This window comes from Labeo rohita, chromosome 22 (assembly GCF_022985175.1).
Source record: "Labeo rohita strain BAU-BD-2019 chromosome 22, IGBB_LRoh.1.0, whole genome shotgun sequence".
In the NCBI taxonomy this organism is placed as follows: domain Eukaryota; kingdom Metazoa; phylum Chordata; class Actinopteri; order Cypriniformes; family Cyprinidae; genus Labeo; species Labeo rohita.
In genome coordinates this window covers 42677365-42699928 of record NC_066890.1, presented here as the reverse complement: position 1 = coordinate 42699928, position 22564 = coordinate 42677365, and the positions used below count along the sequence as shown (strand labels likewise).

General features: G+C 37.0%; 3 protein-coding genes across 4 annotated transcripts in view; 1 reads left to right on the top strand and 2 right to left on the bottom strand.

Annotated features, from left to right (window-relative positions):
- Window positions 1-22564, top strand: part of cenpp (centromere protein P) — an 87577-nt gene that overhangs the window by 15950 nt on the left and 49063 nt on the right. For both annotated transcript variants that reach the window (XM_051094195.1, XM_051094194.1), the window contains exon 6: window positions 5573-5669. In XM_051094195.1, coding sequence (XP_050950152.1) covers window positions 5573-5669 — 97 coding nt within the window. The remainder of the gene's footprint in view (window positions 1-5572; window positions 5670-22564) is intronic.
- Window positions 6414-12341, bottom strand: ogna (osteoglycin, paralog a). Its single transcript, XM_051094193.1, has 6 exons — window positions 12044-12341; window positions 8891-8975; window positions 8552-8716; window positions 7478-7680; window positions 7229-7321; window positions 6414-7138 (listed from the first exon to the last, which is right to left on the bottom strand). The coding sequence occupies exons 1-6, from the start codon at window positions 12194-12196 to the stop codon at window positions 6968-6970; spliced, it is 870 nt and encodes a 289-aa protein (XP_050950150.1). The 5' UTR covers window positions 12197-12341; the 3' UTR covers window positions 6414-6967.
- omd (osteomodulin) lies at window positions 16214-22273 on the bottom strand. Its single transcript, XM_051094191.1, has 3 exons — window positions 21921-22273; window positions 17389-18330; window positions 16214-16828 (listed from the first exon to the last, which is right to left on the bottom strand). The coding sequence occupies exons 2-3, from the start codon at window positions 18308-18310 to the stop codon at window positions 16593-16595; spliced, it is 1158 nt and encodes a 385-aa protein (XP_050950148.1). The 5' UTR covers window positions 18311-18330; window positions 21921-22273; the 3' UTR covers window positions 16214-16592.

Here is a 22564-nt window from a genome sequence, read left to right as displayed (position 1 = left end):
CCGCGGACATGAAAAACACCCCTCTGGGGTCGAAGACCACACCAGTGCAGTCTGTCTCGTTTTTTTTCTCGATGACAACGAAAAGAACTAAAAATACTCCGTCATTTTTTATCATACAGATAAGAATAAGGTATCATTTCAGACTGTAGAGGGTCTGCGTTTATTTGTGTATAGTCATAATAACAACAAAACAATGTGCTTTTGTAGAGAAAATAAACAGGGTGTGCTCTCTGCCGTCTCGGTCTCTGTCACCAATAAAACAACCTGAATCTCAACGTGAGAAATATATGTATAGAAAGCTTGAAAGCTTGAAAAATGTCTACTGAAGTAAGTCACGTCAAAAAACAAATATTCTTTGATAAAGTAAACTGAACGCAAGCTCCAGTTTTTCCAGTCTAAACGTATTATTTCTAATGTAATTACACCCACGAGCGGCTCCGCTTTTCAAAATTTAAACATTCATGTGAGCCGCACAGACATAGGTAAACACCCACATCGCCTCTGTAAACAAACGTGAACATTCATCAAGTTCATCTCTGCTACATTTAGTTTCTGGAAGAAGACGCACTGAGAGGAATGTGCCAGAATTTACTTTAAAAGAAGAATGCGATTCGATGCACAGCTTTGCAGGTCCTATGGCTGAGAGAGAGCTTACTCGGATGAAAACCACTTCAGTGAGCTCAATTATAGTAATGCAGCATTTTATTGTCAGTGACAGTAATGGCGTTGTAATGGGAAAACTGCAATTCTTTGAATTACTTGTTGCTGAAAAAAGTAATGCCGTAATAATGCCATCACTGATTCTGACGGCACCCATTCACTGTAGAGGATGCATTGATAAAACTGCTAAATTTCTCCAAATCTGTTCTGATGAAAAAACAAACTCATCTACATCTTGGATGACCTTAGCAATTTATTTTTTGGGCAAACTCCTCCTTTAGTGTAATTACTTTTAACATTTATTTTTAAAGGTAAGTGGATTCCATGGATAATTTCTACTCTTCACAAAATTTTGGATCTTGTTTGTTTGCGTAATTAACAGAAATCCCATTTGGAGAAAATCCAGGTTGTGTAATAGGTTACACAACATAAAACCTACAGTGTAAGTAAGCATCAGGAAAATGAATTCCCAGACACCATAGAAGAGGGTTCTGCTTTATGTTAGTCTTGTAAAAAGACAAAAATCCAAACAAAACTCCATACAAGGGAAATGAATGTATCCGTGTGGCTCTAGCAAGATGCTGTGTGAACCCTGACCAGCTCTTTCTAACACAACGTGGGTTCCCACAGAGATAGTTTTTTCTCATTGAGGACTGATTGACAAGTATTGCGAGGTCAGGTTAGATCCCACTGCCAGCTGATTGACTGACAATGATGTGCTCTTGAGAATCTTTTATATGAGGCAGTGTTCGAGCGAAATGCAACAGAACCTCCAAAATATTCCATCGTTGGACAAATAAGGGCTTTGTTTATGTGTTTGAGGGGGTTCTGTTATACTTGCAGCTAAATGATTTGTTTATTCACGGTCCTGACCAAATTAACAAATAAACGTCTCTGGTCATTAGGCATGTGGTTCATATCTGTGGTAGGTTCATCTTCTCATCAGATCACTTGCGAAAGATTTTATTCTATCCTGTTCTGTTCTATTCTAAGTTCTGTTCTGTTGTATTGTTCATTGTTTTATTCTGTTTTTTTCTGCCTTGTTCTATTGTATTCTGTTTTATTTGTTTCTGCTTTTTTATGATTTGTTCTCTTAGTTCTGTATCGCATGATTTGTTCTATCAGTTCTATTGTGTTTGTTCTGCTTTGTTCTATTCTGTTATCTTCTGTTGCTGTATCCTGTTCTGTTTTATTTTATTATTGGTTCTGTTCCATTTTATTTGTTTTGTGTTTGTGGTAAAGCTCTTGCAGAGCAGCTTCAAGCAGGAACAGTTTTTTTTTGTGTGTTGGCGGAATAATCTGTCTTTCTAAACTATAGATGGTTGCTCTGCCGGTGCTATAATGAGGTTCAATCATCTGAGTCCAGAAGAACGCAACGCCCAACATAATGATGTGTGGATTTAATGTTTAAAAGCGCTGTGTTGACGGTCCGTAACATGTCTCGCTCATTAAACTGTCAACACATGGCACCAGCGAGTCATTGACAGCCAACAGCACCCCACAGTGTGTGTGCACTGTAAAAAGTGAACATGTGGACCACCTGAAGGTCGCACAGGACTGTGAGACAGGACAGTCTGTACAGGCAACTCCACCAGAGACCTCAGAGATGAAAGCCGTTGTTGTCGTAGGTCAATTTATTTGGTGTATCTGTTGGTTTATAGTGTTAAACATTCTTTTGGTCTGAAGTGCAGTTCTGTCTTCTGTTATTACTTGAACAAGAACAGCACAACACTTCCCATTAAAGTAACACCTTTTGATGTTGACGTATCTAGCAAACCACAGAGAACACAGCTGAGATAATTAGAAGGTTAGGTTATTTAGATTATGTGTTGTACAGCATACTTATAATATATTGCAAAAGAGAGTCAAAGTCTGAACTTGTGACTTCCAGTAAGGAAGATTCATGCTTATGGTTCGCTTGTTTATCCTTTCATGTTGCACAGTAGCTTTATGGGACTTGGTAGTTGTTATTTGATCTGTTTTCCAGAATTTCAAACCAATAACCTTCTGGTTACCACTATAGATCTCTCAATCTACATAATATTACTTATTATTATTGATTATGGACTGATATTTTAGCCAGAAGTGACAGTTTGACAGTTTTTTTCTTACAAACACACGTGTGTTTTTAAGAGATTGAAACCAACAACCTTCTGGTTGCTACTGTAGATCTCTCAATCTACATAATATTACTTATTATTATAATTGATTATGGACTGATATTTTGGACAGAAGTGACAGTTTGATGGATTTTTTTCTTACGAACACACATATGTGACCCTGCACCACAAAACCGGTCATAAGGGTCAATTTTTATAAACTGAGCATTATACGTCATATGAAAGCTTTCCATTGATGTATGGTTTGTTTGAATAGGACAACATTTGGCCGACAACTATTTGAACTATTTTGGTGCAAAAAAATCAAAATATTGAGAGGGTTACCTTTAAAGTTGTCCAAATGAAGCTTTTACTAATGCATATTACTAATCAAAAATTAAGTTTTTATATATTTACGGTAGGAATCTTCATGAAACATGATCTTTACTTAATTTCCTAATGATTTTTGGCATAAAAGAAAAATAATTTTGACCCATACAATGTATTTTTGGCTATTGCTACAAATAGACCCAAGCGACTTAAGACTGGTTTTGTGGTCCAAGGTCACACGTGTTTATCAGAGGTTGAAACCAACAACCTTCTGGTTACCACTGTAGATCTCTCAATCTACATAACATTACTTATTATTGATTATTGACTTATAATTTGGCCAGAAATGACAGATTGAAGCTAAAATGCCTTTATGATGGATTTGTTTCTTGGAACCACACATATGTATTTTCCAGAGATTCAAACCAACAACCCTCTAGTTATCACTGTAAATCTCTTAATCTACAAAATAGTACTTGAAATGTGAATGCATTACACTCGTACATTTGAATTACCAATGAATTTGTTTGCATTTCAGAGTATTTGGGTGTATACATAGATAATTCACTTACATGGAAAACGCACACTGAATGGGTTTGCACTCGTCTACAACAGAGATTGTATTTCTTACGTAGGTTATGTCTCTATGGAGTAAATAAGAATTTTATGATGTTTTATAAAGCTGTTTTGGAAAGCATTGTTAGGTACGGTATCACAGTATTGTTTGGCAACCTGTCAGCACAGTTTAAATGTAAGTTGATGCACCTGTTTACTGACAGCATGGAGAATTGTTGGGCATGGTGAACAGTGTAACCTTCAGGTTTTATATGAGAAATGTGTTCTCAATCAGGCAGAGAGGATTCTTAGTGATCAGACTCATTTCTTGTATTTACAGTATGAATTGCTTCCTTCTGGTAGAAGATATAACGTCCCAATGTGTAAGTTAAATCGATATAAGAAATCCTTTGTACCTGTATCAGTGTGTTTATTAAACAAGAGTTCATATTGATTTTATTTTGAGGTTATCTTGTTTTTATGTATTGTTTATTGTATGTTTACAGCAACATTTAGTCCACAACAAATTTACTTTTGAGGACAATGAAGTATACTACTACCACTACTAGTATAAGATCTCCTACAGTTGTTCCACAGGATTTTTTTTTTGGCTGCGATGACAAATTACAGTTTGAAGAAACGCTGCTGTTTTGGCGGCGATTTGTTTGGGTTTGTTTTCTAAAGTGCAGCCAGCTTCCTGGTCGCTGAATGTACATCTGGATCATATTGTCTGGTCTGAGAGTCTGTCCTGGCACGAGAGGGTCGGAAAAATACTGGAGATAATGATTCTCGCATAAGTCTGAGTTGTCTCTGCGTCTCAGGAAGACGCATTTTATAACCATTATGGTCCATGTAAACTTAAGAAGAATTTTTTGAGCGCTCTTGTGGTCAGGTACATAAGTGGATTCAGGCATGTCTGGGGAGAAAGTTTTTAAGAGCTAAAATGTTGAGTTTTACTGTATTCTCAAAAGTTTGCAACTTTCGTTCTGTTGTTGATGTGTGGATTTTTGACAAGTGTGAAGGTTGAAACAAAGCACAACCGCACAGATAGACATAATAAATTAGTTTTTTGGAACCTATACGTCTAATATTAGTACATGGCTCCGATTCTTGGCAGCATAACCAGGCAAATGAGAAAAACCGAAGGGACAAATTTAGTGAATTTATAAAAAGGAGCCAAACATGGATTTGCCATTAATTGCTCTCTAAAGCGATCCTGGCATTCGAAATGTTTAGTCTGTTAACCTTAAAAGGTTAGCATTCTAAGAAAGCGTAGTTTAAAATGACTTTTTCGGATTCAAGGACCCCAATCAACAAATCTAAAATGCATACGATAGAAATTGCCTGCATTACAAAATGAGATCCGTCATCGAGGGTGATTTGTCTGTGGTTTCTTTTAAACGGCATTAGATGTCAGTCAAACCAGATGGCTGATTAATGTTTGTAAACTGTCAGCTCACACAAATCCCAAAAATTTAAGACGGGCATTAGTTGCGTGGTGTTCAGATATTCTCAGGGCGCCTTTTCTCCAGCTCTTGCCATTAAGCTGCTGTCTTTTACTCTTGGAGTTGATCCATTTAGTTATGAGAGACTTACCATTTTTCCATCACTCATTACAACACTGGCCTTTCACACACAAGACTCGAGAGTCATGGAAAGTTGTGTACTGTGCCACAATTTCTGGGCCCCTGGTAAATCTATGGAAAATCTCAAAATGTCTCGTAACGTCAGCCTGTGAAGGGAATTAAACACAAATACGCAGTTTATCCTTGTATATTCAATTCTGAATTGTACATCAAGGAGGACATTTCCCTGTCATTTCTAAAGATTCTTGAAGATAACTGGATAAGAATTCACCAAATTGTTCGTAAGCAATACAGTGTTGGCTGTTCTGGGGTGTTAATGTAACAGTACTGTTTTGTTTGCAGAGTGGAGGACACCAAAGATCTTCTCTTGTTCTTTAGAACCTTGAGGACGTTCTCCGAGAGATGTGAGGAGAGACGTCAAACCTTTCAGCACTTCCAGGTAACCAGCAATAGAAGCAAGGGATAAAGTGCGCAACCAACTATGTACGGGCACAAATACTTGAATACAGAGAATGTTATCATGACATTCTCATTGATCACAAAAGCCAAAATCCAGTCACAGCTACACACAAACTTACGAAAAAAGGGGGCTTCTGGACTTCCTGAAACTTACAAAAAGCCATATAATATAATAAGTTAATACTACAATAAGTTGTAGAAGGAATATGAGTATTTACACCAGTGTCTGTCCAAAGACACCTGATTTCTTTAGATTTAATTCCTTTGAGAAAAATTTATATGTTCTCCATTAGTTCTCCATTTTTATTTATCTTGTGAGTTTTTTTTCATAATTCTCCCTAATGTGTACAAATCGTAAGACTTTCATAAGTATGAGAAAGATTGCTGAATGCCAGATTGGGAACAAATTCCATGACTCGATGGCAGTGAAAGTTTGGGAATGAAGCCTTTGAGTCAGTATGAAAAACATTCCATTATTTGCTTGGACCATTGTGCTGTAATGGCTGCCAATTTGGCCCGTTAAATGGAACAATATTACCCCACTTTTTCCAGAACTTTCTGCGTGCACGATCTTTGGGTTTGATTGGTTTGCAATTTGCAGACAGTTGTTTTGGTCTCTTTTTGGAACTGCTTTTTTTAATGCTTTAACTGCAGTCTGACACAGTTGTTGTAAAAGATAAAAGCAAACTAGTCACCAGTTTTTTTAGAAAAAAAGTGTATTTGAACAACTAAAAAGTGAACGTAATATGTTGATTTCATACAATGTTTTACTGTACAGTCTATTTATGTTTAATTCACACATAGGTAGTAATTACAAATTTAGCATATAAATAATATCCAAAATATTAAAGTAAAAGTCAGCTGGGAAAGATCAGTGACTTGGAACTCGGAATGAGTTCCTGGCCCTCTAATTAACTTAGCAGGCATCTCAATTTCAGCCAAAGTAAGACATTTTTAACAGTACTAGAAGGTGTCAGAAATTCACAGAGTTCTGAGGAATACTAGAAGCTTGACTGCAGCTTTTCATGATCTCACATTTTACTGAGCAGTAGCCTCCAGTGGTTATTTACAATGGATGTAACGTTGTTCTTTCAAAGACTTGTGGTTCAGGTTCATCTACAAAGTCAGTATCAATAGAAAATCTAAGTGTTTGGGCAGCTGTTACATAATTAGATATATAATACAGATTCTCATGGTATTACTTTTGCTTCTTGGTTTTAGCCATCGTCATTGGCTATCCAAGGACTTCTCACTGTGGAGTACCTAATCATTAGGTTTTCATTGGTATCGCCCAATTGGCAGAGACTGCAGGCATATGAAACTGTTGGGGTACTGGCCGAGGTTGACGGGATTTCCGTCTATACGGATCTCGTTCATGTTGGGGCGGATGTAGTACGTGTCGTTACTTTTGCAGAAGGTGTCCACGGTCAAGCTGGAAATGTTATTGTTCTGAAAACACAGCAATGGAGGGGTTTACAGTTTTTTCAAGACATTTCTGTGCAGACTTGCTAGCAACCAAAGCATGCTTAACTTTCTAACCTGAAGGTGAAGTGTTCGGACCGTTTCTGGAATGAAAGGAACAGCCTCCAGTTCATTGTGAGCAAGATACAGATGTGCAAGTTTGTTCAATTTCTGGAAGCAAAGAAGATCAGAATTGCAAGTCAGTCTTGCTTAATTTAATTCAGTAGGGTGTTCTGTCTAAAAATGGTGAAACCTTTGAAAATGTCACTTCAGAACATCTAGAAAAGCAGCACGCCCAAAAAGGTACTGGAATTTGTGGCTCTTTACCTTGAAAGCGTTCGCCTTGATTCCTTTGGTCCTCAGTTTGTTGTGATTAGCATTGAAGGAGACCAATTTCGCCGGTAGGATTGGTAGCTTGACCAGTTGGTTTTCGGCAAGCGAGAGCTCCTCTAGCATGGTGAGCTTAGAAAATGCACCATCTTCGATCTCAGAAATGATGTTTCCAGTGAAGTCGATTCTCTTCAGAGTCACTACGGTAGATGAATGGAAATAAACAGAAGAGCATTCAACTGGTAATGTGAAGGTTAACATGCACTCTTAAAAATAAAGGTTCTTTATTGGCATTGATGGTTCTATGAAGAACATCCATGGAACCTTTCAAATGCAGAAACGTTTCTTTAGATTTTTAAAATGTTCTTCAAATTCTTTTAAGAACTTCTTTGGGGGACCAAAAATGGTTCTTCTATGGCATCACTGCAAAAACACCCCTTTGGAGGCTTTATTTTTCAGTAAGACAGACAGTTTGGCTCGGAAAGTGCACTCTTGCTATCCATGTGGTAAATTTTTTTATTTCTTGTGGTTTTTCATTAGCATCAGCTGTGCGTATCCTTTATGTATTCAACAAATTATCAAACAAACTTTGCCAGGGGACTGCACATCTGTTTGTTAGTTATGTTGGATTTCTGTTCATTTTGATTTACAGGACAATATTATAGTGTTTTGAAAGCCCTTGATGCGTGAGGCCCCTAAAGGTGTTTACTTTTTCATCTAGCTAATGTTGTTTTACCCATGATGCACTGCTGCAGATAGAATAGTTTTCCACATGTGCAAGTTCTTGTCAACACACGTGTTTTGTAGGATGTTGCGGTTCAGAAATGTGATCAATGTCTTCATGCAACGGAATGAAGATCACGTTGCGGTTTAGATATCTTGTCCCTTAACAGTTGGAAATCTTTTGGGTGAAATGGATTCTGGGTTGTTGTCTGAAAAGAAGCAGCTGTTTGCCTCCTGCTTTCCTTAGGCGTAATCTCTTATCCTGTCCGCAAGAATCATATTTGTTCCCCCAACAGAAAAGGGCGGTCAACGAGAATGCCAGAGCAAGTCAAGTCAGGAAGGACTCACCGATATCTCCGAAATCTTTGGCTGTTATCTTTTTGATCTTGTTGTAGCGAGCGTAGAGGTAGTTCGTCTCCTTTGGCAGAGCAGGCACTGATGTCATATCTGGGTCGACCTCCTCGCAGTAGACAGATCCAGTTAGACAAACACAGAGTAGACAAGTTGGAAGGTCTGGAACATGTGCAAGGTTTTATTTAAAACAGACAAGCTAATGAAATTTTACCATGTACCACTCATCATAGACATAGCTCATGAACGAAATGACAAAGTCAGTAAATGCTCTTTTAAACAGAGCCCATCATTCATTCCTTTCAGACAGCTGACCAGGCGTCAGTTGTTCATTACCTGAAGGGTCTCCTACGGGTGGCATTGAGCCAGAGTCATCAGGAGTGTCGGCAGGCAGAAGGGCGTAGCTGTCATCTGTCGCTCTCTGTAAAATGGCTTCATTAGTTAGTACATGTGTTTTTTGTTTTTTTTACAAGAATGCCACATTCAGAGTGAACCTCAATAATTAAGCTTCCCAGCATTTCCATGTCAAACTTTGCATTTATTCTCACAATTGAGAGTTTATATTTTTATGAGGATTATGAGATATAAACTCGCAATTGCAAGTTATCAAGTAAGTCAGAATTGCGAGATATAAACTACAGTTTTTTTTTTTTACTCAGAATTGTGTGATATAAACGCAATTGCAACATAAAAATAAAAATTGCAAGATTTAAATTCACAATTTTGAGAAACAAAGTCAGAATTGCGAGATATAAACTCACAATTCTGGGAATTTATTAGTGTTTTTTAACCTCAGAATTGGACTTAGTAACTCGCAATTACGAATTTATATCTCACAATTCTGAGAAAAAAGTCAGAATTAGTCGGAGATATATATTCACAATTTTGAGAAAAAGTCAGAGTTGTGAGATACAAGTACAATTCAGAGTAAAAAAGTCAGAATTGCAAGATAAAAAGTCGCAGTTATCTTTTTTTTTTTTTTTCTTTTTTATTCACGAGCTTCCATATAAACCTGTTTCTGCCACTAAATAAAATATTTAAAAAAGGTAATTCTGACTTTTGTTCTTTCAATTGCAAGGTTAAATCTTGCAATTCTGACTTTTTTTGTCACAATTCTGACTACTCGTCTCAGAATTGTGAGAGATCAACTCGCAATTGTGAGAAATTATCAGTCTTTTTCAACCTCGGAATGGGACTTTATAACTCACAATTGCGAGTTTATACTCGCAATTCTGAGAAAAAAGTCTGAATTGTCAGACACAAATACAATTCAGCGAAAAAATGGCAAGTCAGAATGGCAAGTTTATATCACGCAAAAAAATCTAAATTGCGAGATAAAAAGTTGCAATTATTTAAAAAAAAAATTTATTCACTGGCGGAAATGGGCTTCCATATAAGCCTGTTTCTGCCACTGAATAAAAGATTTTAAAAAAGCTAATTCTGCCTTTTTCTCCAAATTGCGAGGTGAAATCTTGCAATTCTGGCTGCTTGTCTCAGAATTGTGAGATATCAACTCATTTGTAAGAAATTATCAGGCTTTTTCAGCCTCAGAATTGGAGTTTAGAAACTCGCAATTGCGAGTTTATATGTCACAATTCTTAGAAAAGTCAGAATTGCGAAATAAACTCGGAATTGTTAGGAAAAAACTCAGAATTCGGGGGATAAAAAGCCTGTATACGGAAGCTTGTTTCCACCACTAAATAAAAGATTAAAAAAGGTAATTATGACTTTTTTTCTCACAGTTGCGAGATTATGTCTCACACTTTTGACGTTTACCTCGCAATTCTGACTACTTTTCTCAGAATTGTGAGAGATAAACTTGCAGTTGTGAATTACAAAGTCCAATTCAGAAGAGGAAAAAACACTATTTACCTGCAATTGTAAGTTTATATCCCACAATTCTGACTACATAACTTGCAATTCTGAAAAAAAAAGTCAAAATTGCGAGATGTTAACTCACAACTGCCAGAAAAGTCAGAATTGTGAGGCAAATAATAGCAGTTAACTTTTTACACTATTTACCTACAATTGCGAATATATATCTCACAATTCTGACTTTATAACTCACAGTTGGATGTTATAAAGTCCGAATTGCAAGATATAAATACTCAATTTTGAGAAAAAATTTAGAATTGCGAATTTATCTCTCTCAGTTCTGACTATATCTCGCAATTCTGAAAAAAATGTCAGAATTGCGAGATGTAAACTTACAACTGCGAGAAAAGTCAGAATTGTAACAGTTAACTTTTTTTTTTTTTACACTATTTACCTACAATTTTGAGTTTATATCTCACAATCTGACTGTTTTCGAGCTTTATCTCAGTCATCTGAAGCCATTTCGAGAGCTTTAAATGAAAAAACATTGACGTTTATCTTATTTACTCACAATATTCCACTCCATTGAGTTGTTTACCATTGCATCTGGATCATTGAGTAGCATTCCAAAACATGGCTGTTTTTTTCAAGCGCCAACCACAGACAATATTCTTGTGATTTTTCCTAAATGTGTATCTAATTACGGAATGCTCTCGTATTGCATCAGATTATGTGAAATAAACTACAGGAGTTTTTAATGACACTTTTGAGGCACATCTGCGTCCTTTTTAAAGACTGGACACCTCAGTGCATGGAAAACAGTCTTCTCCTTTTGGGTTTCACGGATGAAAGAAAGTCATAACGTGAGGGTTTACAATAACATGAGGGTGAGAAACCGACGACAGCTTATTTTTGGAGTCAACTACTCTTTTTACATCCTGTTCACGAAACACTGTTATCTCCATCGGCTTGTTAGGACGAGCATCTGTTTGGACCTGTGTTTCTTCAGGCATCTGTTAAATCACCCTGACAGTGTCTGACCCCATGAGTTAGCGTGAAGCTGTGGGTGGGAGAATTTGAGCCTGAGGGAACTCCTCCAGAACAGATTGCTGACTAATCAGAGAGCCTCCACACAGTGCCGGGCAGCTGTTGAGTTTTGTTTATTTGAACAAAACTGTACGCTTTCAAAGCGGTCAGTGTACGGAAGTCATGTGAATTTAAAGAGTAACATATGGAAACCTGTAAACGTAAATGTGCAGTATAATTTAGTTAAGCTAAAGCAAAAACATTTCAAAAGCGACTTAGTCTAGTCGAAATGTGAATAAACGTGCAATTTTGAATCGTTAGTTATGTAACTATTAATTGAAGGACAAACTAACACTAATAATGTTTTTAAAAATATATATTAAGGCAGTTTAGCACATTTATTGTAAGTAATTTTTAATTATAATAGATAATTTTTAGTTTTTAGTTTTATGTATTGTACTAGATTTTATGTGTCATTTAGGACTTAGTTTAATGTTAAAGTTGGAACAAACTCAATTACACTAATCACAAATTAAATCAATTAGCCCAAAAATAAAACGCATATATAAATTGCACAAGCAGTAGACAAAAGCAAACCTACTTCTAAATTTTGTGTTCTATCAGCCTGAATAAAAGCTCAAAATTTACCTTATTCCTCTGTGCCCTTACATCGATTTCCTCAGTAAGTGCTACATCCTCCAGTCTGTGATGCCTGTGAGTGTGATAGTGTGCCTCAGATGCTGAGAGCACCCATGATGCCAGTATGACTGCTGATATGAGCATTCTCAGCCTCGTCCCCATCGTATCTAAAGGCTCTGGGATGTGTTCTGCCACGTTAAAGAGCAGAAGCGCAGTGCAGGCAGTGGTTGGCTATTTTCTTGGTGCCTGTGAGTAAAATGTGATCTGTCAAATCAGGATTTTAAGCCCCACCACAGGCTGCCAGAGGAGATCCTAAAGTGGGAGTTTATGGAACAGACCTTAACCCTTCGCATTCCCATCTGAGCTGATCAGACCACTGTGTCGCCTGCAGGGTTTGGCCATGTTTGTGGTCCACTGGAAAAAAACAGTTCATAAAAGAGCAGAAGGCAATGAAAAGGACTGCTTTGGAGATTTGTAGCTCAGAATTTTATGTGTGCTGATCGCTTGGAATATTGAGGCATGTTTGGCTCTTCTCAGCTCTGTGCTTTTCTAATTAATCTTTAAGCTCCGCAGAGAAGCAAGAAACGACAATGGGAGGATAGTTGTAATTGGAATAGATAGATCAGGTCCAAATTTGCTAATTCTTTGATTTATAGATCCGTCTCTTTGTATCTCAAGTTTGCCTAGATACAGTTCAATAAAACCAAATAAAATGCATTACAGAAAAACAACAGATCACGTCTATAAAACAGACACTAAAAGATTAAAGTGAAGAAAAACACATTTAATAGGAAACATGTGACTGTTTTACTCTGGTTTTTGCACCTTAAGACAAGGCGATAGGCGCCTCGGCCCCTCGAAATAAACATGTACGAGATGAAAATGAAGAATGAATAACATTACAGGTGTGTTAACAATTATGCCAACCTGTAAAAATTTACTGTACTGGGAAAAGGGCCAAATACTTAGAAATGTTTTTACAGTGCTGTTCCTCTGTGGTTCATTCCTCTGTCAGGGTGGTTTCTTCACCACATGACTTGATTTGGAGGATTCCAAGTATTTTATGCGCAATTGGAGTCATTGTGAACCGCTAGTTGGTCAAAAAAGTCAAAATTGACCAATTTGAGCCCTAGTTTATATGTAAAATAAACATTTTTAAAAGGAACCCAGGGTATTAAGGCTTGTATGGCTTAACATAACATAAATGATGTCTCTTACTGAAATACGTAGTAGAAAACCTGTGAAAGATTTACGTTGTTTAAACATTTTTTTTTTTACACATATTTTGGACTATGAGGGCGCCATTATTTTCGGTGATGTGAAATGGTTTCACTCTGTGAGTTACTGCCGCTACCTGTTGCTATTTTTACCGTAACACAACTTGGAATACACAACTCGGAAAATGAAATGCTGATGCAATGACCACATTGTGCGGCTTTTGGTTGTAATTTTCAATCGAAGGGCAACGAGAAGCGATGCAAGTCTTCACTGCTTTCCTAGCAAAGGGAGTGGAGAAGAGTATGGGAAGATGCCTGTGGATGAATAAAGCTTCTTAAAGACCTGTGTCTTTGTTCTTTTCACTTTAGCCCTGATGCCTTTGAGGCTTTTAGTAGACCACAACTACTGAAAGAGCTTACAGATGGCAGAGACAAGAAACGCTAGATGCCATCCTGGCAGGATGTAAACATGTGATGCTTGTCATGATGCTGGAGCCACTGAAGGAGTTTCTAAGTGTGAGTTTCACTCAGTATCCGGGTGCGTTTAGACTTCTTTTTGGGAAAGATCGATGGCACAGCATTTGATTTAAGTCTACATATGCCTATATATCCATCGCCACCTGTAAGCTCTTTCAGTAGCTGTGTCATCATATCATTATGTTATTTTCCGAGTTATGTTGCGGTAAAAGTGGCAACAGGTAGTGCCAGTAACTCACCAAGTGCAACCATTTCACGTCAGTGAAATAATGGTGCCCCCCATAGTCCAAAATATGTATTAAATGATTTTCTACTACATATTTTAGTAAAAGACGTCATTTATGTATATATTCAGCCACACAAGTCGTAATACCAAGGGATCTATTTGATTTCAAGTTTACAAGTGAATGCTACTATTTGTTGAGTTTAAGTATAGCACTTAAGAAGCACTGTATAGCACTGTAGACTGTTTGTTCTACAGTGTTTATTCCAGTAAACTAATAGACTACCATTATATTTGGTTGCAATTACATTGCTATATTTTTAAGACTTTTTTTGTCACAAATTTCATGATTCAATTAAATTTGATTCTAGATTCACAAGCTTGTCAGTGACTATTATTTTGGATCGATTATCAGGTACAGTACATGCAAAATTTTCTCAAGCAAAAAAAAAAAATCTCTGTAAAATATACATGTGAGCCAGTTGGTACTACATTACTATAAGACTGAAGGTTAAAATTAACTGATTTGTATACAAACGCTGGAATTATCCATAAGTTTCCTATGCCCCATGAGGCCTTGCGTCAAAATTGGGAGCGTCTTCTGGTTCAAAGTAAACAAGCGGGGCGTGACACTCATTCATTCAACAGTTGACAGGAGTGATGGGCAAATGAAGCCTCGTGAAGCAACAAGACTTTCCTCTGACTGTTTCGGGAAAAGATTCAAAGCTTTGAGAGTTTCGAAAACATCTGGTGGTTAGTAAAAAAAAATAAAGCAGCCAAAAGCCTGTGAAGCTCCATCGGAAGAAGCATTCACCACAATTTCCGTAGATCGACTCATTATATGCACAAATGAAAGCCTAGCCGTGTGTGTGTGTGTTTGTTGAATTTCTTACTAATTTCTTACTAATCTTATTAATTTACCCATTAAACAGTGCCATTAAATGCCAGTATGATTATCAATATGGTGTAATAGGAGAATAGTGTACACGTATATTAATTGCGTATGGCAAATATTTAATTTTCCTGAAATAATTTGTATTCTATATATTACTTGTATGACTGAGTATTTAAAAATGTAATTATTAAATAAGTCCCAATGAAAATGTACTGGTAAAGTAAGATCTGGGGGTCGAACATTACGACACGCAAAGTGAATCGCGTATATGACTGGACAGAAAGTGAGGCTTCTACGAAAGTGATTTCTACGTTAACAAGCCTCGAATTGAGGCTTCATCTGGCATGTCCTTTAACACAAGCTCCGATGTCTCGGGTTCAAATGTCATTTCACTAGTTGACAGTCATTCAAGATTTAGCGATCCAAACTTGCTAACGATGTGGGAACACAAATTCGAACAGCATATGTTGTCTCTAAGAACCGTAGTGACATCTCTTATAAAGGCTTGCAACTTTACAAAGTAAACAATGGTCCAAAAAACACTTTGCCTCTTCGCTAATTAGCACACAAATTAATTAAACTCAATTAAGTTTGTATAGTAATACAGTTAGATACATAATTATGTTTCTACTCCAGTTTTTTTTTTTTTAAATATAAACATTTAAATGGTGGCTGTCATAAAATCTTGGCAGTCTTTTTGAAGCATAAATTAAACATTTAAAAACAGTAAAAAATTATAATGAGAATGTTATATGGTGCATATATTTAGCAAAATTATCCACTCTAGAGTAAATTTTTCTAGCTGACTAACGTGTTTATGGTCAACGAATATGAGGTAAATGTCACGTTGCGTGACATTGTTTACGAGCTGTTATATTGACATCTTAGCACAGTTGAAACTCTGATTGAGTGATTACGAGACAGGATACAGATTTTTTACCTACCTTTGAATGTTAATGTTTATTTCACATTGAAACCAGTATTGAAGAAGAGGAGATGATTGGTCTCTCTTGAACTGATGCGCTACAGCGATTTGTCACTTCACATTAAACAGCACCAAAATGGCATTTATTGTTGGAATACTGTAATAAAATGGACAGAATTTGAATTCTGAGACTTTGTTTCATATCAAAAGTAACAAAGCACAAAGCTTATTACGATTTGTTTAATGGGAGCTGCACTACAATGTTTTGTTCATTAACTGAAAACAGGCTAGACTAATCGATTCTTGGGATTTAAGAATCAAAATCATTTCGTAAAAATGAGAAATATTAAAATCAATGAATCAGGTTTTTTTTGCACAGTTCTATTTTTTTTTTTTTTTTTTTTTTGCTTTATGTTGGATCCTTATACTTTTTTAGCTTTAGTAGCATTTACAGTAATTTCAGTTAGCTTTATTTATTGCATTTGCAGGAATTTACATGCATTGCAACGCAGTATGTAGATAAATGCTTAATGTCGTATTTATGAGGAGAAAAGTGACATTGTGCAAAATAAAGCAAACTTTAAATCAGGACTTCCCGTACATATCAATTCAGTTTTTATGCTGATTGAGATGCATAACCATGCAAGCACAAAATCAAATAGCATGTTCAAGCAGCAAGGAACTGGATGTTTAAAGTTACTGATATATGTATTTTCAATAATCTTTCAATGTTATAAATCCTCTTTATTCTCATACTTCGAATAATGAATAGTTTGGTGCTTTGAACTACGTGTGACGTGTCTCAAAAATGATCTAATCTATCAAGTCGATAGCCTTGTTGCCTTTGGTCGTTCAGGTTTTTCAGATTTTTTGGTTTCAGAGCCCTCTTCATCATCCTTCCTTTGGTTTCCATAAAATATCATTATCAGCCTTGGGAAACATCTGTAAGCATAGTAGTCCAATTGTCCTCTCAGCTTATTGTTGTCGAGGCGAATGTAGGTCAGCATGTTAGGGTTGCCAAAGTCCAGAGATGGACACATCAGAGAGACGTTTAGATCTGAAAAGAGACAGATATGTTGTTATTAGAGTGATAATGATAAGTTGGAGGAAAGGTACATTTGTGTAATTTGTGCCTTTAAAGGACAAGTTCACTCCAGAATTAGAATTTCCTGGTAATTTACTCAGTTCCAAGATGTTCATGTCTTTCTTTCTTCAGTCGAAAAGAAATTAAGGTTTTTGAGGAAAACATTCCAGGAATTTTCTTTTTTTAATAAAAATGTATATACTTTTCAACAACAAATGCTTGTCTTGCACTAACACGATGTAGGGTAGGGCGAAAAACTCCATCTCATTTTCTTATCCAACTTCAAAATCGTCCAACGTCTTTGTTTTACGTTTTTCGAGCACTTTGACACTGCATTGAAACTGCAATTTGGACCTTCAACCCACTGATCCCCATTGAAGTCCACTATATTGAGAAAAATCCTGGAATGTTTTCCTCAAAAACCTTTCTTTTTGACTGAAGAAAGAAAGACATGAACATCTTGGATGACATGGGGGTGAGTAACTAGGAAATTTTAATTCCGGAGGGAACTAATCCATTAAGTTTGATCCTACCTTTAAAGTCATTGTGATTTAGATAAAGATGTTCCAAGGTCCTGGGAACAAAGAACGGTTTAGAGATCTGGTTGTGACCCAAATGGAGCTCCATCAGTTTGGACAGGTTAAAGGCACTGTATGCAATGAATCTGAGTCTATTGTGTGACATCCGAAGAGACAAAAGATTAGGAGTCTTCTTAAAGTAACCCTCAGGTATGGAAGCGATTGAGTTGTTTTCCAGCGATATCTGCTGGATCGATTCTGGAAGGTCTGCTGGCATGGACTTGAGCTTATTGTTGCACATGTTGATTTGCATGAGGCTCTTCATGCCAGATAGGATCTTTCCTTTAATACCTGCATCTGTTAGTCTGTTGCTGCACAAATCCAGCACTGTAAGTTCCGTAAGCTCGCGTGTGGCGTCAGCTGGTATCTTCGAAATTTTATTAAAGCCCAGATGAAGCCTCCTAAGGGTTTTTGGCAAAGGAGAAGGAATGTCTTCCAGGTTATTATGCTCAAGGTGTAATTGAACAATTTCCTTGAGTATGCTAAAGACATCTTTATCCACCTTAGAGGACTGGAGCTTGTTGTAGCTGAGGTTGATTTCCCTCAGGGATGTGGCGTTAATGAAAGGCTTTGAAGTTATCTCTTCTATGTCGTTATGCTGAATGTACAAGTGGCGGATGTGACTTGGGATGTTGGGGATCGCCTTGAGTTTTCGGTGGTCGCAGTACATGGCAATAGGGTAGAAAGAGGGGCAGGAACACTCACTGGCACATTCGTATGAATACACTAATTGGGCGTTGTAATCAGGTACAGAAAGTCGAGGAACTTCAGGTGGAGTGCCGTAAGCGAAATCAGTATATTCATAGTCTTGAGAAAGTACCAGAGCTCCAGAAAGCAAAAGCAGAGATGGTATTGTGAAGATGTGTGATGGCGTCATGGTTTAGTTGGTTTTTATCCCTATTTGAAACAGACACACAAAAAAATTGGATTTTGCTTATTAGAACAAGGTTATTAGGAATGCTAGTGCTAAACTTCATTTATTCCCCTCCCAGTGATATGACTGTCTTAAAGGGATAGTTCACCCAAAAATGAAAATTCTGTTAATTACTCACTGTCATGTCATTCCAAACCCCTAAGATACAAATTAAGATATTTTTGATGAAATCCAAGAGCTTTCTGACCCTGCATAGACATGTTTAAGGTCTAGAAAGGTAGTAAGGACACTATTAAAATAGTCACGTGACGTCAGTGGTTGAACCTTAAAGGGTTCATATGATGCAATTTCATGTTTTCCTTTGACTTTGGAGTATCATAAGATGTTTGTGCATATATAAGATCAGAACAAGAACAAACAAACAGAACAACCCAAATATTCAAGTATGTGCAGCGCATTTTACGAAGGACTGTTTCCTGAACCTGGGAGAATTTGCTGTCCTTCCAACTTTGCAAGGACAGTCTGTCGCTTCTGACTCACAGCCTGTAAGTACATTTTCATATTTAAAGAATTTGCTACTCAGTGTAGAGTGGCACTTGTTTGTCGTTTCTACAATCACAAATGCAGACATGGTGTTGTATTTACATAGTATCTTCCTTGTGGCGCAATGCATAAAAAGACAGTACAAGTTATTATAATCAGTAATTGTGTCCCCACTGGATGCAACAAATATACCTCGTTTATAATGGGTTTTATTGTCTTCACGCCGAAACACAGCATTAAAATATGGTAAGGGGCGTAACATTTCCATCACACGCTTGAGGTATTCGGCCAATCACAACGCACTGCATAGCTGGCCAATCAGAGCACACTGTGCTTTTCATACCGATGAGCTTTGTAAATATTTACGCGTTTCAGAAAAGTAGGGGCAGAGAAGAGCAACAGTAATTTACGGTATGTGTGTTTTTTAACTTTAAACCACGTAAATGCATTGCATAATAACAAATACAAAAAGTAATGTTTCATTTAACAACATCATATAACCACTTTAATTTTATAAAGCTATGAGAATACAAAAATAATGACTTTATTTATCAATTTCTTCTCTTCCGTGTCAGTCTTTGATGCACGTTCACAAGAATACTACGGCGAATGCGTCTGCATTCCTCAAAATGGTTAGCATTAGCCAAAAAGCATAATACTAAAGCTTTCGTTTTGGCGGTACGCAGAAAAAGAGATCAGAGGCTGTTTTGTTTGAGTGGATGTCTATGGAGGAGAGGCTTCACTACACTGAATAAACAGATGAAACACCTTATCATTTAATGAATCGACAGCCCTAAACTAGAGATTTCCTGAGCCGATCTCAAGGATCGGGATCGAGCCTGATTAAAGGAGAAGTCCACTTCCAGAACAAAAAAGTACACATAATGTACTCACCCCCTTGTCAACCAAGATGTTCCTGTCTTTCTTTCTTCAGTTGTAAAGAAATTGTTTTTTGAGGAAAACATTTTAGGATTTTTCTCCATATAGTGGACTTCAATGGTGCCAACAAGTTTGAATTTCCAAAATGTAGTTTAAATGCAGCTTCATAAGGCTCCAAATGATCTCAGCCGAGGAATAATGGTCTTATCTAGCGAGACGATTGGTTATTTAAAAAAAAAATACAATTTGTATACTTTATAACCTCAAACACTTGTCGTTGTGTTCATGACAGTAAGGGTATGTCTCAAAACTCCCATCTCGTTTTCTCCTCCAACTTCAAAATTATCCTATATTGCTGTTTTACCTTTTTTTGTAAAGGGCGTTTGATATTCTTTGCATGTTCAATTTGCAAAAACTGGGTCGGTTACTTCTACAACGATGTAGGACGATTTTGAAGTTGGGGAAGAAAATGAGACAGGAGTTTTTCGACATACCCTAAACCGTCTTGAGCTAGAAAGAACAGAGTTCACACAGACCTAGACAAGATGAGCGTTTGAGGTTAAAACGTTTTTTTTAAACTGCATTTTGGAAGTTCAAACTCAGGGGCACCGTAGAAGTCCACTATATAGAGAGGAATCCTGAAATGTTTTCCTCAAAAAAACATAATTTCTTTACAAATAAAGAAAAAAAAGGTGGTGAGCAGATGATCTGTACATTTTTGTTCTGGAAGTGAACTAATCCAGGTCTAATGATCAGGACTCTGTATCGGCAGATACTCAATATTCAGTGACTCGGATCGGATCGGTGCCGCACAAAATCTGATCGGGATTTAGTGTCGCACAACTCTCGTGAACATGGATCGAAGATTGGCCCATAAGAAAAAAAAAAAATCGTTATTTTTGTTTTCTTTGCGCACAAAAAGTATTCTTGTAGCTTCATAGCATTACGGTTGAACCACTGATGTCACACAGGCTATTTTATTGATACTACTGTTTTAGGCCTTGAACGTGGTTGCGTTGCTGTCTATGCAGGGTTGGAAAACTCTCAAATTGAATCTAAAGCATTTTAATCTGTGTTCCGAAGATGAACAAAGGTCTCACAGGTTTGGAACGACATGAAGGTGAGCAATTAATGACAGAATTTTCATTTTTGGTAAACTATCCCTTTAATAGACTGAAATAATCACTTTAATAATAATATCTTCAGTATTACAGTAATATTACGTTTGGACTGGGTTGCTAAAAAAACAACAAAAAACAGAAATTGAAATGTAAATAGAAAGCGATCGCATCTGAAATAATCCAAAATGAGATTTCGAGACTTCAGTTTCTGTTCACCTTTTCACAGTACTTTCACAGAAGACTAAACTCCTCTAATTGCACGTACTTTGGGAAATATGACATTTTTCTGTAAATGTTGATATTTGTTTAGCACTCTTTCCTCTGTTGTAACGTCTGGGATCAATTATCTCAGCAGGGTTTTTGCTCTGCGTGTTGAAGGTGAAACCTTCTGAATGGCTTAATATTAATAGGTATTTTTGTTTGCTATTCACCTCTAAAAACAAACAACCATTTTGGAAAGACAGACACTCCCTTGCAATATGAAAGAACTTCAGTCTTCTTGGATTATTATTTGTATTTGATGTAATATTCTCCTACACTTAAAATGTAGTGCGGTCATAGTTATAATATGAGCTGGCAAAGCAGCTAGAAAAGCCATCCAAAAAATACAGCGAGTTAAAATTTTTAAATCTAATTTAACTACTGTAGCTGCGCAATATGACAGAGCTTCTCTCTAATTTTCTTGTCTACTCCAGAACTTTGACGTCCTGGCTATGATGGGAATGTTTCTCCATTAAATAATGAAATTTCGAAGCTCATTTTCATTAATCAGTCTTAGTGATTACCTTCATAGCTGGAAACCACATCTGGAGGAGTGTTTATATTTTATTTGGCCTTTTGAATGTGAGAAATAAAAACTTGTTTGTCTAGCAAGGCACATTTTTAAAATTCAGAAATTAGTTTGGCTATGAAAAGCATTTAAATATGGAACTTGACTTCTCATGCTCAAAGCAATTCATTTTGCAGATATAAATACGAATTATAATAAAGTCCCACAAATCAGTGTAAAACGAACTCCCTTGATTTCATTACTCGATTTGCCTACGATTTTGAAAATCATGATGTCATACCTGTGGGGTCGTTTTTCTCTCAGCGGGAGGCCGAGTGAAATTGTGAACACCGCGAGCGCCCGAGACGAAACCCAGCAGCAGGGGACCCCTTCGGCTCGAAATGTTTTTTCTCCTGGGACGAATGAGCGTGAACGATTACCTCTGTGGTTTCTCCCGCAGCAGCGTTAGGCGTTTGGGGAGAGATTGAGATCTGCCTCTCTTACCGTGGAAATGATTCTGGAAGCGCTTGGCTGCATGTGTTCGGTGACCTCAGTAAAGCCTCGTGGTCTCATCTGATTCTTCTTTTCCCCTTTTGTTAAGTTGAGGTGAGGCTGAAGTTTCCAGACACAGTTCTGGAAGGAACGGCCTAGTATCAAGTCCACATTATTGCATGTGGACAGTAAAAATCGAACCCGGCCAGACTCATAGCAGGTGTTGCACTAGTGCGGCTAATGTTAAGGCGTAATATTAACTAAAACAAATAAGTATTCTACTATACGGTATGTATATAGTAAATGAAAACCAGAACTAGCGAGCCTTCCTCAAATTATTTATTAAGTGAGAAGAAAGATGACAGTCGGCAAAACTGGCCTAAAGCGCTTTGGCGATAATTAAGTGCGTTCAATTTAATCGGTTTAGACATTTCTAGCTCGCTTTATGGAGGC